Consider the following 18,117-nt stretch of genomic DNA (forward strand, 5'->3'; position numbering starts at 1 on the left):
GCAGTGCCAGCTTCTCCATCGCCTTCCTGACATTCCAAGATTAATTGGTCTAATTACTCAAAGCACTTGATATCATTCACGTGCATACATTTTTTTTCCCCCCACTTATAACCATCAACTCCAGCCTAGACAGATAAGTAAACAGAGTAATTATTAACAGCATTGAGATTAAAATAATTGGTGAATTCTTTACCATTCAGCCAGTAGCTAGGTGCATTAGCTACATCTTGGTAGAGTATATTTGGCTTGTTAATAATCTCTTGGCTTTGAAAGCTTGTCTTCCTCTTTACACTTCATGGTTCCTACGATTCAGCTTCTCATTTCTAAAAAAACCTTTTTTTTTTTTAAGCAGGTTAGTTTACAATAAAGTTGATTGCGGCTTTCTCCTGTACAAGAGGGATGTACAAGAGGATTATGAGGGATATATATGTATTTGTTTAGTAAGACCACTATTTCAGAATTGTGGGTTCTTTAGTTAAAGCGTTTATTAATAAGTTCTATATAACCAAAGGTATATAGCAGGTTGGATTTTATCTGATACAACTGTGCATACTTGAATGGGAAAAGTCATGTGATGAAAATACTTTTCTGAAGTTGCAATATGAAAATTGTGCAAGTTGTTTATCCTGGGACTTGGGTTCTGAAATTTCTTTAAGATCTGAGGCTTAATTGGTCTTCCTTCATGTCTCCTTGTAAAATAAAGGAAGGAAAACATGCATTTCTAAGCAAAGGAAATGGCTTCGAAATTAAAGCACTGTTGTATTTCTTTTGTTTGGGAAGATGCATGTTACTTCATTAATAGCTAGGAAAAGAAGTTTCCGTTATAGATGTTGTTACCTCATTTAACGCATTTACCAGCGCTAGATTACTGAGCCCATGCTATTGCAAGGGCAAGATGTAGCTCACCTTCTGGCATGCAGTCTGACACACTGCTGTGATAGTTTAGTAAAGAAATCCCTTTGCCTTCCTGCTGTCATAGCTGCATCTTAGGCTTGCTGTTCCCGGGATTACTGTTGTTCTGTTCGGTATTTGGAGATCGTCAGCATGTTCAGATCGATATAAAAATTGTTGTGGCAAGGTTTGTAGATGCTGTTTCCTGAGAAACAGTTCCTTTTCAAGTCCCATCTTTTACATTTGAATGCTAGTATGAAAAAGGCTACCATACTGGCAAAAGATACGTATGTGACAAATGAGTTGGTTAATGGTAACACCTCATCTGTGCTTCTCGGTAGGGTTGCGGCCAATTAAATGATGCCTGGTTTTGAGCAGATGGTTTCTGAAATCAGAGAATAACCAAGCCAATTAGGACAAAATTTAGTGGTTGCCTTAAGGGTATGAGCGTAAATTGACACTGTAGAAAGTATGGCATAATAAAAAATTAACGGAAAGTGTTTACATTGCTGTCATTGTCTTTCTTGCTCTTTTAACGACTCAATAACATCAAGAAGTCATGGAAACTAGAGTTTAGATTATGCAACTTTATTTCTGTGATGAGCTGAACTCTCAATTACAGGCATTACCTGAATATATTAATGTGCTGAGCCACCAGTGAATTAAGAGCTTTTTAGTGAAGAAAAAATAGTTAACAGGCACTCAGCATTTTACTAATTATGGAAACAACTGTTGAGCAATCACTTTCTCACTATTCTGAAGATTGTAAATGGCCGTAACGCCATCAGATAAAACTGAAGGCTGCCACATCGGTAAATTCTGTCTTGATACTGATTTTATGTACAGTAATAATACAAGATTCAATTGAATGGTTTTATGACTACTGATGGTTTGGGTTCCTTGGTGTGTATATATAGTACAAGCAATCTACTAGCAGGTTTTGCTCACCCACTGATCAGGGCCAGCTTCCTCCAAAGTTACAGTCAGTTCAGTTTTCTCCATAGACTCAAAGCAGTATATCACAGGGTGGGCATTTGAAAGGTAATTACAAGGGTTATTAGTTTTAAGATACACACTTTAATGCGCATGCAAACCAAAAATGTTAATTTTAAGTGTAAAACTACTGTTTGTTTATTATGCACCAGTTTTGCATTCTGTATTTTCTGTCATTCAGTTAATAGACTGTATTTAACAGGAGAGAATTGGTTGCTCTCAGCCTCATTGCTGGACTCCCTTCTGTCACAGGAGCTGTTTCTGGTTACGGGCAGGCCGGGGGTCATTCTTCTCATTTGGGGCAGGAAAAAAAAGGGGGCAGAAGAAGAGACAAAAGAAAAAGCCAACTTGCAGGAGGGATTTTACTATGGAAATGACTTCAAAGAAGTTATTAGCGGGTTTGGATAATGACATTATGAGAGCTGTCTTTTAGTTATTGAAAACCGAAACCTGCTACTCCCCCAATCTTTCCTTTCTGAGCGTGAAGCTGATTTTCACCAGCTAATGTCATTATGCTGAGATATTCCCATGGTTTTTATACAGCATATGAGTGTGTATCACAATGTATTTTTACACATATCTATAAAATGCCTTTGAGAAATAGGGACATGTTATGTGCTGTGAGTGATGTGGTATGCTACAAGGCAGAAAAGGCATCTGGGGAGAGTACAAAGGACCCAGAAGGAAAGTTTCTGGCTATTTGAATAAAATACCGATTTTCATATATGATTTAATTACTGAGACTATTTCAAATTCAGGCAAAATTCTGGCACCACAGTTAGCAAGAACATAGTGGAATCCATTAAACAGATATGCTCGTTCTGTCCTTCCTCCCTTATATCTTTCTTATGTAGTCTGACAACTAGGTACCTATAAAGACCTTTTTTATTCTTCTGTGCGTGTTCTTTGCATTGATGTACTTCAGGTTACGGCAGTCATTTCACGTGGTAGCTCATTTGTTCCTAACAATGTGAAAATTCCCATTCTGGCTGAGATTATTTATTCTCAGTCAAAAGTTAATAAAGAAAAGTTAAAAGATATTCAAGAATTTTTTTATAGGCTTCAGTAACACCAAATATTGCTCACAGACCCACAGTATGTATTAGACTTGCATTGTAAATAGAGTAAAAAAAAAAAAAAAAAGAGTTATCAAAGTATAGTACTTTCTCACTGATATGCGTTGGAAGCTTTTTTAAGACTCTTGTCCTACTTTGTGATCAATACTTGGATAACGGTACAACTGCAAGTAAATAATACAGATTTGGTCACAGTTGCTGTGAAAAAGAATTCCCTATGGAGCAGTCAAATACTTTTGTTTAGCAGTGTGTTTTTCATAGAAGAGCTTTGGTACCTCAAACTAGTACATTAGAAAAAGCTTGTTGATTCAGCCAGGTTGTCAATTTGTCTGACTCTATAAAATACCCACTAAGTAGTCTTCAGTCCTTCGTATCTTGTTCTAAGAGTATGTTAATAATACCTTGCTTAGATTGCAAAGTCTTAGTGGCCGCATGTGAACAAAGTGATCCGTAGCTCCGAGGGGCCTGGACGAAGAGCGCCGTGCAGAAATGCCAGCTGAGACTTTGCAAATTCAGATGTCAACATCCGAGTTTCCCAAACCGCAAGCTTCTCGTGTTAGTAGCCACAGCAAGTGGTTGCTGGTAGCTGCTGAAGGCACACTCTTCTCTTCTTTTGTAACCTTCTCTTTTTCTTTTCGATGGAGCGCTTGCTCTTGAAGCGGAAGAGAGCATATGGGTATGATCTGCCTATATGTGCGTACCTCTTAAAAAATCGCAGAGGTGCGTTCATAGGAAGAGAGGGCGTGCGAGTATCGTGTAGTGCAATGGATGTTCCATGTTTTTATCTTCTTTCTTGTAAAGAAAGTATCTTTGAAAGACAGTTTGTTGATAGTTTGTTTTCACCAGTCCAAAAACTGGTGAAAACCAATATGGCAGCTTCTGTGCTACTGGAATGCGCTATCAATTCCAATAAAAATCCACGTGCAAGGAAACAAAATACTTCATGAGACTGAATCGACTGGCAAAGTCTGCAGATCACAAATCATGGTTTCATAGAGTGGTAAGGCTACAGGAAACTGCTGTTATTTACTAGTGAGACAGTTTTCTCAAGATCGATTTGAATTTGAGTGTGTGCCAAAGTAAGTAAGTTGCTGAGCCAGCAGTACTGACAGAAAAGCTTTTTAAAGACCTTGAAAAAATGGGGGAGAGACTGCCGATGGGCTACTGAAACACTACAGAGTTGACAAACAAAACCAGCAAAGAAAATGATGATATTAGTACTCCACTTTTAACTTCTGGGTTTCCTATGCTTTAAAATGCAGTGCTGAATCTCTGAAAGCCCCTTTGGAGAATTTCGTGGACGAACACACTGGTATTTGTATGTGAATAAAAAAAAATATATAGTCTAGTTTGGCTGAACTGCTGCTTCATTTCTGTGAGTTGTATGTTCAAGTTTGATTTAAGTGAAAAACATCATTTTTGTATGGAATAATACGATGTGGCAGACCAGAGTGGTTAATCACCTTAGACGCTATAGCAGAAATGTCACGCAAGAAAGAGAATACAAAATACCAGGGTTGGTCAGGCTTGCTTGTTTCCTCTGCCGTGGCTTGGATTTATCAGGCTTTTTTCCAAGTATATTTGCTAGTTCTTAGAAAAGTGAAAAGGAGACAATCTTTGGGATTTGATTTGAGTTGCATTGACCATCTCTGACTGTTAAGTATAGCAAGGCTCACGGGGTGGCTGCGCGCAGGTGCACGCTGATTTAGGCAGTTGCCGCGTGCGTGTGGTCAGTTGTTTTCCTTGTGCTTTTCGGATGATTCTGTGAGGAGCTATTGTGAAAAGGGAGAGGCAGCACTGTGAAGAGAGGGGTGCGATTATACTCATATAGTATCAGATCACGTGGGCTGGTATTTTCAAAGGAATGCAAAGGAAGCATGAAGTTCTTACTGGGATTTTAGCAATCCTGTTGCTCTTCTCTTCACAGTCCACTGCCATTGCTTCAAAATAAGAACATACATAGTAAGAGATGCTTCTGCAATAAAAGTGCCTCTATAGGGAGTTAATCATGAATAGTTAATTCATAATAACTCTTAATGTAGATGAGAAGTACATATTCTGCATTGTGATCAATATTCAGATGTACCTAGTGTATCATCAAGCAATGTGTGTTGCACTGATTTGATTTTGAGATAACAAAAGTCTGAATAAAGGAAATGAGAATCTGGTTTGGAAGAGATGCTTGCATCGTCTTAGCCAGAAACAAACGAAATATATTAGTACTGTCATAGCTAAAACCTGTGATCATCCAACAATAATTCTAGTTTCACATTTTAGCCTTTCATGCATTCCTCTGTGTGGAAGAAAAACAAGAAATGATGGATTCGTCTGTAACAAAAGAGAAGCTGTGGATGTTTGTTTTGTCATTCTCACTTAATACCTTTTCAGAAGTATAAAAACAGATGATTGCAGCCTTGGCATGTTAAATTATTGTAGAAGTATTAAAGCATGAATAAAAATGAGGAAAAAAGCAGGTAAAGTGTGTGTCCTTTTGAAGGTAAAGATACTTTTCCCATGGATTTCAAGAGTGCCAGGATTTCACCCCTCAGGTGCTTTAATTTTTGACCTACATCAGTGTTTTTACCAGGACGTTTAAGCATTAGAATATGATTTTGCTTTTTGTGCGTGCGTTCACAGCGTAGGAGATGGAGGGGCTAATAGCTATCCTTTGATCTTGCATGAGGGCTCTGTCAGGCACCCGTCAAAACCTGCTCCTGTGTCAAGCCTCATCCAAACACTCGACTGACTCGAGCCTGAAGCTAGAAAAGGGTTCTGTCAACGTGAATTCCTGTGCTACCTTCCTCGTCGCCCTTCTGTGTGTTTAGAAAGATGGTCTGTTTTCTTAACGCTAAAAGATGTGGAAAATGTGCTGAAGTTTGCTGACAGGAATTTAAAAGGAAATATTTTTGTCTTGGCATGTAGCACAGTTGTAAGAAGAATCATTTTGATGACATCCATCTGTTGCAGATTAAAATAGGTTGGGATTCATGATTGTAAAGTGAGTTAGCACAGTGTGAGAAGAAGGGTGACTGAAATAAATGTATCGAAATGGATTGGGCGACTGAAATAAATTGCTTTGTCGATCAGTATTAAAAAGCTGAAAGTGGGAGGCTTTTAGCATACTCTCAGGGTGTGAAAGAATGGTTTCACCTGGTGTTTCTGGCGGGGAGGCGAAATTAGATGAGAAATGCATTCAACCCAGTTTGGAGGTGTTTTGGTGGAACGCTAAGTACCAGCCCAGTGGCGTGCATATCCTTCTGCATCTCTAATCAGGCCCCCACAAAACAGGCTTTTACAGTTATTTATCTGCTTTCTGAAATACACTCCTACTCTATTTATTTAAGTATGGAAATTGCTACTGTCTCTATGTGCAGCCCCAAAAGCTTATTCTCTTTAAATGTTAATTCTGTTGCACGATGTTTTTTCTGCTGGTACCAGCAGTTGCATTAGTAGTCAATTTACCTGAGCGTAGGTTCACGTGTGGGTGAACATCAAAGTGTGTGCTGGTTTCCAATAGCCAGTGTAATTTCATGTCGTAATTGTAGATAAAGGCAAGAAGGCTGAAGAATTTCATGCTGCCTTGCTTAACCATACCTCTCACAATCTAGCTGAAAAATAAAACATTGACTTTTTTTTCCCCTTAATTCTACCCATAAATGCTAATAGGGCTTTAAATGTGAATATGTGAGTACAGGCAATTTAGAAGCGAGCATGTTTGCAACATTATCCTGGATTTAGGTACTCAGACTTGAGCACTTCATCCGCTTTGTTGCAGGGTTAGCAACAGTTGCAGCGCTGCCCAGTTTTTTGGTTTTTATTATTTCCTTTATCATGCTGCACTTCTGTGTCACAGCTGATAAAGTAGATCCCTAGGACTGCTTTGCTCTTGGAAATCTGTCTGTCTGTAGTGTGTAACTGCGCTGTTGTGTGTGCACGAACATAGGTTGTAGTCACATAACTATGCAAGTATAAATCCAAGGCCAATGCATATTTTCTTCAAGTAGCATAGCCAATAATGTGATTGGTCACTTATTTTTGGAAGTTTCGAGCACATATATAAAAGCAGAAAACTATTGCTAGTAAGTCAATGCATTTACTTTATTTCACTCATTATTAATACTAATTACTATGACTTCTCTTTTCTTGGCTCTTGCTCACTTTTTGAACTTGAGCAATTACTGGACAATTTTTGCTTGGCGTGGCAAATCTATAGTTCTTTTGTGCCTTGTATGCATATATTAATTAGTGGAGATATAATGCAAAGTCAGTTTTCTTCACAGTTTTATGCTTCTGCAGCATCAAATGTGGAAACCTTTGATTGTGATGAAGTTGTGGTCTCTTTTAACCAGGAGCTAACTAGAGGGTTTTTTTTTCTTATCTTTTTACAGTCTGACAGCAATGCAAGCTTTCTCCGAGCTGCAAGAGCTGGCAATCTGGACAAAGTAGTGGAATACCTGAAAAGTGGAATAGACATTAACACATGTAATCAGGTAAGGTATTTGAAGGGCGGAAGTTTGCAACAGTGAATTCCAGAGACCTTCCCTCTCTGGGTTTTTAAGGCTAGGATGTTTCAATTTATCTCAAGGTGTGTTTTCAGACTTGTTCTTCAATGGCACCCTTATACAGGAAGGTGATAGTGCCTGAAAAATTTCTGTGTTGTTTTTAGTAAAGCTTTATATAAGCCTTTTGGGGTCGTCTTTCTTGCTAGTGTCTTGCAGGTTTGGGTATATAAAGTAGTGGAGTATCTCTATTCAAAACTTAAGTTATGCATTGATAGGCCAACCCTAATGGACCTGCTGTTGTGAAGTTCCAGTTTTAATTGAAGCCTTGAGCACTAAATATAGCTGTATTCTTCAAAATACTCAAGCCATCATAAAATTTATGTTCTAGCTAAGGAAATTATTATACAGTATCCTTTGGATGCAGGTAAAAAATATGATAAAATATGCCAGGATATCAAGTTGAGAGTTGTCAGAATTTCTGCTGAGTTTCTTTGCAGAGGGCTGCTTCTTAGGCGTTGCACTGCTACAGCTGTCTTCTGCAAAATCCACCCCACTCTCTCCAGCGCCTCTTGGTTTTATATTGCTGTGAGAGAATGCGATTGAACAGGAGCCTCGTAAAGAAAGCTGAGCCTGATGTGCCCACTAGGCATTCAGTTTTCATTCCCATACTGATGGTCTGTCATTCTTCTATTTGTCTGAAAAAGCTGTCTGCCAATACTTATATTCTTTGCTCTCTGTTAGACGTTGTTATTTATTAATTGTAACAAGGCATGGGTCCGCACGGAATAGACACTTGCCATTTTAATGAAAGACAATCTTTTCTCCAGAGAACTTGCGTTCCAAATATGGGTTGAGAAGCAAGAGGTGTTACAACAAATTGACAGATGAGCAGATGATGGCAGTGAGATGACTGTGATTAATAAATTTCACAGCATGCCAGCTGTCAGTCTGTAGCTGTTTCGAAGACATCTTTTCTGATATCCTCACAGGTGTAGGGATAGTATAAAAGAAAGTTGCAAGAGTCTTGTTGCGAGCCTTTGTCCAAAGGATGGCGTAGATTGGTATTGTTGGCAGAGCCAAGAAGGAAGTTGAAAGCCATGTATAAAACCTGGTATCCTTATGCGTACCCGTGAAAACATTGCTTTGGAGTTTTAAAGTGAGGTGTGCTTGAAGGAATTGGAAAAGAGAAGCTGATGGAGACAACGTATTTCAAACAGCAATTTGCAAAGATGACTGCGGTAGAGTTTGAGTAGATATAAGAACTGAGTTGCAAAATGTTCTTTAATCACCTAATGGAGTTTCTTATAGAGATCACTTCTTTTCATATGCATTCATTTACTATCATGCATTTACTGTTACATTTAAGCTCCATAGCACAGGGACGTTTTTAGAGTCTGTGGTTCCTATCATATCTAGAACATGACTTCTCTTCTAGAACTCTTTCTCATTGATATTATGATAGTAATAACTTAAAAAAAAACCCTACAGGTCTGAATTTTGAAAAAAATTAGAATTTTGACTATTCTGAAAGAAATTATCTGGGCCCTATGGCAATATGTTGGTATACATTTCTTCGGAATAAAGAAACACAGTCTGTGTTTTCAGTTTTATGCTTGGTTTTCAGCTTTTTTTATTGCTTGGATTGCTCATTAAAATAATGTGAATGCTGGGGGAGTGCGATAGCAGTTGAATAATTTATACCAAAAAAGAGCAGATGTTAGCCAGATAAATTTATAAATTTGCATGTTATCTGTGGATTTTATTAATGTGTGTTTTAATTCAGATCATTCAGTTAATGTTTTAGTAAACACATTTTAGAAACCAAATATTATTTGCATATACACAATACTCTATACAGTATGAAAATTAGTTTTTAAAATTCTTTTCTATTTCCTGGTGAAAAGTATCACGTAAGTATCACTAAAATAACTTAAACACAGAAAAATGGTGGAAAGTATGTGCTGTAATGAAAAAGAGAAAGACCATTCCATTGTGAATCAAATCCCTCATCATTCATATCACCTTTGTGTTCTGATTTAATCAAGAACACTCCTTTTTTTGGCAGAGTATTTTTCAGGTGTATGACATTTGGAGCTGCTCTGTCCTTTAGGAAATGTGCAGAGATGGAATATACTGGTACTAGATAGTGGAAAAGTTGGAGCTTTAGCGCAACCAATGGAGTCAAAGATATTGTTTTAGTTTTTGCATCAAGGAAATGCCCATATTGTCTTATCTTTTGTGATCACTATTCAGATTTTCAAGATAAGCAGTAATCAAGATTTTCCTTACTGTGTCCTGAGACAGGTTTTATCTGAAAGATGTTGCTGCTCCTAATGTAAATTATGTCGAGGAGCTGAGCTGATAGTTGCTGGGTACATGCATATTGTAAATAAATAAAATATTTAGGATATAAAGCTGTATTTGTTTTTGGAATTAGCAAAGAAATTATATTATGATTTCCTTGCACTCTGACAACTAATAAATTTCTCTCCAGGCCCGTTAGAAGAAAGAAGGCTATTGAATCAGCATTTCTAATCTGGGGACAGCTAAGGTGAAGGGTGTGTTTTCCAAGGCAGTTGTGAGAGTGAAAGATAGAATAGTGCTCGCTCTGATATGAACACAGGCTTTCAAAGCTGGATCCTATGGATTTTCTTTGGTAGCAAGAGCAAGAATCCCTCATGAAATTGGAAGTTTTTCTTTTTCTGAATGAGTTTTAGCTAGGTCCTTTGATAATATGCTCTGGACTACTGTCATAGTATTTGAGTTTCAATTACTTTATCTTTGAATCTTCCTTGAAGAAACACACCTTTTGTCTTCCTCCTTGATATGAAAATGCTTTAAAAAAAGTGTAATGGGATTACTGTGCAGGGCAGAAAGAGTAGCAATAAGTTTTTCAAAGGTAGTATTTATGCATGTTTTTCTCCCTCTGGCATATTTGTGTTATGCCCTCAGCCTGTTATTATGAGAAACAGCTCTGTGCTAGTTGCTTTTCTTTTTCTCTCTGGTGTATTTGTGCTATATCCTAAGCCTATTACTAGGAAACAGCTATGCACTTTTTTAACCAGTCTCTTTTGCACTTCTGGTGCATCTTGGACTTTTTTGCTCTGATGAAGACTTGCTTGGCTCTTTGTTTTTTTGAATTCTTAAATTCTATCCTGGCCTTCAGAAAATTTCAGAAGGAATTTTTTACGACCGTATAGTCGGGGCATGACCTGAGGTATTTTCCGTGGCTTGTAAAACACTTCTTCGTGCTGGGAGAGTTTTGAAGTCGAAAGGAAGGAGCAGGAGGGTGAGTGCTGTGCGGTGCCCCTCTCCTCCCGCAGGAGCAGCTGCTGGAACCTGCAGGTTACCGTTCCGCCAGGAGGGAGATCAAAGTCCCGTTACAAAATGTACATTCACGTCATAGTGCACTAGACAGTCTGAGCATTAGAGAAACTTCATATATCGCTTTATCACACTGGAAGCAGTACGGTCAGCCAGTTCGTTTTCCTCAGCTCGTAAGTACACCATCCCACACACAGCACCTGATCCCCAGTGACCTGAGGTGCGGAAGTCTGAGGTTTCCCATGCTATTTTTGTGAGATCTCAGCCTGTAAATAAACGTTCGGTGGGTGGTGTTTTTAGCTGACTAACTAACTTGTGTCCAAGCAGATAAGAATCTTGTGGCTCAGTCGCAGCATCTCTAGTCAGATGATAATTAGCAACGCAATTCTGATTAACCTCAGGTGGTTAGAAAGTAGCTACCTTTTTTACACTTTTTAAATAGTTTCAGAAAGTTGTAAACTTAGAAGGGTTTATATCAACAGTCAATCTTCAATAGAAAATGAATTGTTTTGCATAATGTTATAAAAATGTAGTTATCTTTGCTGCTTAAGGTATTACCTCTTTCAGAAAAATTATTACGGCTGTAAAAGTACGCTATTACTACACTGTTAAAGTTTCACCATTGATCCGATGTAATACAGTATGGTGTGGCTCTTTCATAAATCTGTTGAATAAGTCTAATTACTTTTGCTTCATAATCTAGGGACATGAGTTTGCAACACTTATTTAAGTGAACAGTACCATCAAATTTAATAGGACATAAAATAAGTGTCTGCATCAGTCCTGCAAGATCTCTTGACATTCTAATGAAGTCAATGGCATGTCTTTGAATGGGGATTTGAAAGCTCAGGCTATGCTGTGTCCAACTTTGTGCTAGCTCTTAGCCAGATTTGATCAAAATGACCGCTCACTGGACAATGTGTATGAGTTTGCAAGGAGAAAGTAAAATTGCTTGAAAATTGCTGTTAGACAACATTAAAGCCAGTAAATTGTTCAATAGAAATTTCACATAGCTCTGTTTCATAACTAAGGCCTTATGAGATGGACTAAAATTTCAGTGCACAATCTCAATTATACCTTGAGGTTTCTACTTCTTTCATAGACTACAGCATCAGGTTCAGCTTGTTTACAGCACAGTTTATTCTGTGTGGCCCCAACAGTGGAAGAGCTGTAAAAAGGGAGAGTTCATCTGGAAAAAAGATGAAGGTATTTGGGGAGAGTTTGGGAGCACAGGAAAAGGCCGGGAACTGCTCCTGACATTGCTGGACTGTCCTGTCCCTCTTGGGCAAGGGTTCTGGGAATGACTACTATTAATGAAACACCTTTGGTGTGGTGCCCCTTGCCTCTGATTATACTCATATCCCTGCACATAACTGATTTATATGAAAAACTCCTGTGTTTTGGATATGTTTGGGGACATAACGAGTCTGTCTGTGTTGTTAAATAACTTATCCTCCTCAGTTTCACTCCTGAATCCTGGTTCCCTAATCATCTGTGCTGTATGTATGTGCATGTATCTCAGGCTCCTTGTAGTAAAAAGCAGCTAGTTCCCTCTGCGATGAAACTTGTGAGCAGTCAGAGGGATGGTTTAGTCCAGGGCCTGCTTGCTTCGGGCAGCAGGAAGGAGGAGGCACCAGGGCGGCATTTATTCCCTGTAGTTCTCCAGTACTGTCCTGGCGAACCCTGGTCAGGTTGTGCCCGACGATGAGCGTGGCTTAGTCAAGGTATCATGCTAAAAGAATAGCCTCTTCTTTGATAGCCTGTGGCACAGAATTCATGTTTTTTCTTGTACTTTGACCTGACAAAAAATAGATGCAGACACACACACAGGCGCGCTAGATCTTTGGGACCTGATGCACCACATCAGACCAGGAGGAGACCACAGGCAGGTGGTGCGTGGTATGGGGTGGCTACGCTGTTCTGGGGAGAGGTAGTGCAGACAGCGTGGACGGGAGCCATGCTGTATTTCATGGCCTGGGGGCTAGGGCATAGGTGCACAGAAATATACAGGCCTAGCATAGGAATTTGGGGTGTGTAGGACTAGAACTTCATCGTTACATGGTATTCTTATGATCTTGAAGTCCTGCATTCTGTCGAAAATCATTAACAGCATGTCCAATTTTAAAACTGCACTTAAATTCTGTTTAGTTTAAGTATGCAGCTAAGTGCTAATCTGAAGAAGGCTATTTTCCTGAAATGAAGCTTTATACTATCCGAATGTTTTCTATATCGAGCGACTGAAACCTTCTGATACCACCAAGAAAGCCTCAGTAAAATTTCTTGCTCCTTTCCTGGTACTTCCATGCTGGCATTCAGACTAGAAAAAGTCTGGAGGTTTGTTTTTTTGTTTTTTGTTTTTTGGGTTTTTTTTAACTGTTGGAGAATGTTCAGCTAATGCTGGCTATGATCGATGGTAAAATGCCAAAACTAATTAAAAAACCCCCATAACTGCGGCCACTATTTTTTTTTTAAAGAATGGAATAATAAGAAATTAAATAATCTAAAATATTTTGAGGCATTATCTTCACTGCTGAAGAAAAGCTGCAGATGATTAAAGCAGTCATGTGTCAAATGGAAGTTAGGGTATTAAAGTGAGAAATGTTCTGTTGCTGTCTGTGCCAAGGAATTTAATGAAGAGTAGGAGAAAACCTGGGGCTTTCCAAGCTCTGCTTATTGAAAACATACAGAAAAAGTCTTGTCTTACTGTCTAGAAGAAAGTTTCCTTTAAAAAACCTACTGTGAAGAAAAAGATGTGTTATATGGGACAGAACTTGACAAACTTCAAGCTCCCCAATTAGGAGAGTGCAAGTCTAGACACAAGTTCGGATACTCATATCTGAAAAGTACTTCTCATAAATATTTTCAAATAGATCCAGCAAATTTTAGTCTTGATAATAAAGTACAATATTCACAAGAAGGATCCTCCACAAGACAGAGCACAGTTAATACGATAACCCCTTGGAAACATTGATACCCCCCTGCAAAATTCGTATTCTCCTGCTCACTGTGCGAGGAATACTCTAGGGCTAGGGTGGCTGCAGAGTCATCTTCTGTAGAAAGTACTCCTCTTCTGCAACTGGCTGCCTGCAGTTCCCCTTTCATAAGAGCATCTTAAAAATATCATACAAAGCAGGGGCTTCTTTTTCTATTGGCATTGTGTATAGATGAAATCTGAATCAGATAAATGAAAACTTCAGAATAGATGCTGCTTAATTTCTTGGTTGCTTGAAGTAGAGTGTTCCTGGATGGTACCTTGCAACACCACCAGCTTTTGCGTTCTGTGGTTTTGCCCTGTTGTCAAGATCAAAGCTGGATTTACACTTGCGCATGTTAGGGTAAAAAAAAAGGTTGACCAGTGTGCAAAAAGAATCCCCCATCAACATGATTTAATTAAATTACTAATTTTACCTGATGTCTGGGCTGAGTTAACTCAGGAATTTTCTAGATCATATGGAATATTTTGAGCTCTTGGCAAATAGTACAAAGCAGAAAATGCTGAAGTAACCTTTTCAGATCTATGAATAATATTAATGTCCAGTGTGGATTGTCTCAGCCCCTGGAAGCCAGGAAAAACTCTTGTGTGTACTGGATAATCTCTTTTCCTGAAGACATCGACTACTCTCTGGCACTGGGACTCCACAAGTATGAAGAAGAACTGCGACAGGCATCCGACATAGTCGGAGCTACTGAGCACAATTTCCTAACCTTCGCCATTCCCTTGAGCACATATAGTCATTTCGGCTTCTTGCAAGCTCATATTTTGGTTTCATATAAAATTCCTCACAGAGCTGTCTAAAGTGGGTTCAGTTAGCTTTTCAATAACTAAAAACCTCAGCTTCCTATCATTAAGCATCAGCATTACTGGTGTACTGTGGCTTTTATTAGGAGTGGGAGGGTAGGGAACAGGGAATGAGGCAAGGCAGCTCCTTCTGCAACCTGAGGAATCATCCCTCCTTCAAGGGATTTGAATGGGGTGGCTATGTGGTTGTGCCCTAGCTGTCTAGGGGAGGAAGCAAACACAGTCTGCACTAAACACAGGGAATATATCTTATTTTAGAGTGAGCTATCTCTGTACTCTTTCAAAAATGAAGCTTCATATATGCAGTTTTATTTTTTCAGCAAAATGCTGTTTCAGAATGGATTCCAACTCAGAAAACAATACATAATGTTAGGAATTTGCTTTCCTGCATAGGGATAGATGTAAAAAGATGCTTTCTTCAGTTTGAGCAGTTCCTTCTCAGGTCCTAAGTTTTGTTATAGACATGTCTTTACAGATAATCAAAGCATTTGTTCTGTTTTAACAATTTGCAAAGTCTGACAAAATGTAATGTTTCTGCATATAATGAAAGCAGGGATTAGTTACAGTTTTATGGTGCATTATTGCATCCTACTTCCAGCTCATAACAAGTTAAATTATTATGGAATTGGTTCTTTTAATCTGAATTCAAGCACCATCACATATTCCGAAAATCATAAATCATTGGTATTTCTTTATTTCTGGAGAGAGATTAAAAAATGTCCATGGACAAAATTCCACTGTTTTAGATTGGTGCCTTTTAACAATCTATTAGTTTTTTAACTGGATAAAAAGCTCATAGACCTTGGAAAGTTCTGATTCTTTTAAAGCTATTTTCCATGTGTTATAAAACTTTTTTTTTTGTTATTTAGGATTTTGTTGCTATTTGTAGTTGATGTAGCCAGAGAAAATGACTTACTTCTGAAGTATGTGAATCAATGTTCAAAATGTTGACTAGCAAAATGAGCTCTAATTTTACAGTATGCATTTGTACAGCCTGGCATTTACTTTGGCAGCTCATCGTTCCAGCAAAAGGTGTGCACACAAACCTGACAAGTCTAAGTGTTCGTCAGCTGCCTGCCGGGTTTTGAGAGAGAATTGATATTCCAAAATGCAGTAACGTTTCCCTGCTTTGTCTTTGGCAGTTTGTCAGTTTTCAGAATATTAGAAGTTACTTACTTAGAAGGAAAAATGTATGAGGGCCTTTGGCATTTGTTTTGATGCAGTCTTCTGTATTCACATGGAAAGCGTTCCAAGTCTGATACCTTGAACAGAATGGGACCCAAATATAAGATATTTTGGGGGCTATCTCAGAACTGTTTGGCTTTTGCTTTGGTTTTGTTAGTTGTGTTATAATTTGGTAGGTGTCCTTACTGCTTGAGTTACAGCGAGACATAGGACCAGCTACGAATTGCTCCCTGATTGGGTCCAAATGGAAAGCAGCTAATACTCCCACTAGTGCTAACTATAGACTTAAGTAGCACAGTAGTCATAATGAGGTTGCTGATCTCACACGTTGATGATAACTCAGTAGGTTAATTCATTTTCATGAATTCTTAGGCTCTAAAGCAACTTAAAGGGAGAATTTTCATAATTGGAAATTATTTTTTCTTCTTTTGCAACTTTCTCCCCAAAATATCACAAAGAAAGAAACTTCAGCACACTTTTGGAATCGAGAAGGCCATGCCCAGCCCTCTAATGTGCCCTTTTCCAAATCCTTCTTGAAAAGAGGCTGACCACATGCCTTTTTCACTTCCCCAACAGATTTTTTCAGAAGAGAGAATTTACAGCCACCATAGACTGATATCTCTTAAGGAGATGGAGAAAAATTTCAGACTTTAAGAAAGACTATGATATTGCATTTTAGTCTCGGCCTCCACTGGTGAGTGGAGATGCCCTCTTAACTCTGTCAAAGCACATGAAGGAGCTAGTGCGACCATGCGGGGTTAGTCACAATAGCTTTTTATTTTTCCATGTGTTGATAACTTATGCTTTGTCACTGACCTGTTAGTATACATGTTGCCAGCACGTGGCTTCAAGCCCCGGTCTGTGGGTCAGATCCTTCAGTGACTCGCAGTAGCTCCAACAGCAGTAGGGTTTCTCAGGCTAGAGCTCAAAGACAGACCTGGTTCACTCCCACTCTGTCATTCCAGTACTACACTAGTCATAGCTCTAAAGGTTTCAGTAGAGTCACACCTGAGGAAACCAGAGGGGTGGTTGTGAATCAGAACAAGCATCTTTCGTTTTCTTTTGGTCCCAGAAGTTTGAATTGAATTAGCTCCACCAGATAAGACACTGACTTTTTAATTCTATGTGCTTTCACAAAACAAAGTTGTGTAGCAAAAGGTAAAGCCCATGTTACCTGATCTCATGGTGCTTTCTGGGCAAGAACACTCCATGGGTATTCTGAACAGAATATCAAGCACAAAACCCAAATTTGTTAATAAATAATACTTTAACGATTTTATTGAGTGTATCTAGAATTTGCTTATAAAACAAGAATCTTCCCCAAATCTTTACAATAAAGAATTTTCCTCCTTCAATTTTATCAATGGGATAAATAATATGGAGGAAAAAGAAGATCTTGTCTAAGGTAACAGAGTTTGAGTACCAGGTATGAGAGGGGAGGGGAAGGGAAGAACCTTTCAACTTGCAGCTAACAACTGCATTTTTGTGTTTCCCTCTATTTGGGGGGGGGAAAAAAGGAATGTATTTTTCAGATCTTGCTCCCTCTTCTAACTAGAACAAAAAAATTTTAATAACAATGAAGCTTGTAAATACAGCATCAGTGGAACCGACTTGATTAAAGTTCATTGTATTTTGTGCTTCAAGCAAACGTCAAAATGTTAAAAAAAAAATCAATTTTGAAATTGTTTTGTTTTTTGTTGACTTTCACAATGCATGTTCCGCAAGTTGTTTCAATGTCCTTCTGACCTTGTGTGGCAAAGGCAAGAGTAATTAGAAACTCAGAAATTTGGAAAGTGTTGCACTCCAGCTTCCATCGGAGTTGATATGGTTACAAGTGCTGAGACTCTTTAGCATAAAGAAAAGAAGAGGGTTAATGCTGTTGATCTACATTCTTGCTTCCAAATGTTCTCAAAGATCTTAAGTGCTTAATGAATACCTTCAAACTAAAATAAACTTCAGGGAATTAAAAATGTTAACAAAATCATTCTATTTCACAAAATTTGTTTTCTTTTGTGCAAAGGTCAATATATACTGAAGTAACACAAGTAAATATTCACTCATATGAGGGAGTTTTTCCCGCTTCCTTCAAACATGTTCTTTCCCCCACCCATACGTTTCCTGTTTTATTTATACTTCTCAGTAACTCTCACCAGCAGAAGGTGAGTAAAGCTTCTAGGACTAACAAGTTTCCATCTATACCTGTCACAGCTAAGCTCAGAAAGGAATGTGTAAAAGCTTGTACTGTGCCCTTATTGCAGCTTTTGTCTGCAGTTTGTCACTGGAGCTGCAGTAATGTTAAACATCTTCTGGGGCTGTATTTTGTCACGGTTTTTAAACTGGCGTAGGT

The 18,117-nt window shown here is 38.5% G+C and overlaps 1 protein-coding gene across 1 annotated transcript in view; it reads left to right on the forward strand.

The window, feature by feature from the left end:
• Positions 1-18,117, forward strand: part of ANK2 (ankyrin 2) — a 200,409-nt gene that overhangs the window by 36,760 nt on the left and 145,532 nt on the right. The window contains exon 2 of the mRNA XM_064510615.1: positions 7,349-7,450. Within this exon, the coding sequence (XP_064366685.1) occupies positions 7,349-7,450 (102 nt within the window). The remainder of the gene's footprint in view (positions 1-7,348; positions 7,451-18,117) is intronic.

This window comes from Dromaius novaehollandiae, chromosome 4 (genome assembly GCF_036370855.1).
Source record: "Dromaius novaehollandiae isolate bDroNov1 chromosome 4, bDroNov1.hap1, whole genome shotgun sequence".
Classification (NCBI taxonomy): domain Eukaryota; kingdom Metazoa; phylum Chordata; class Aves; order Casuariiformes; family Dromaiidae; genus Dromaius; species Dromaius novaehollandiae.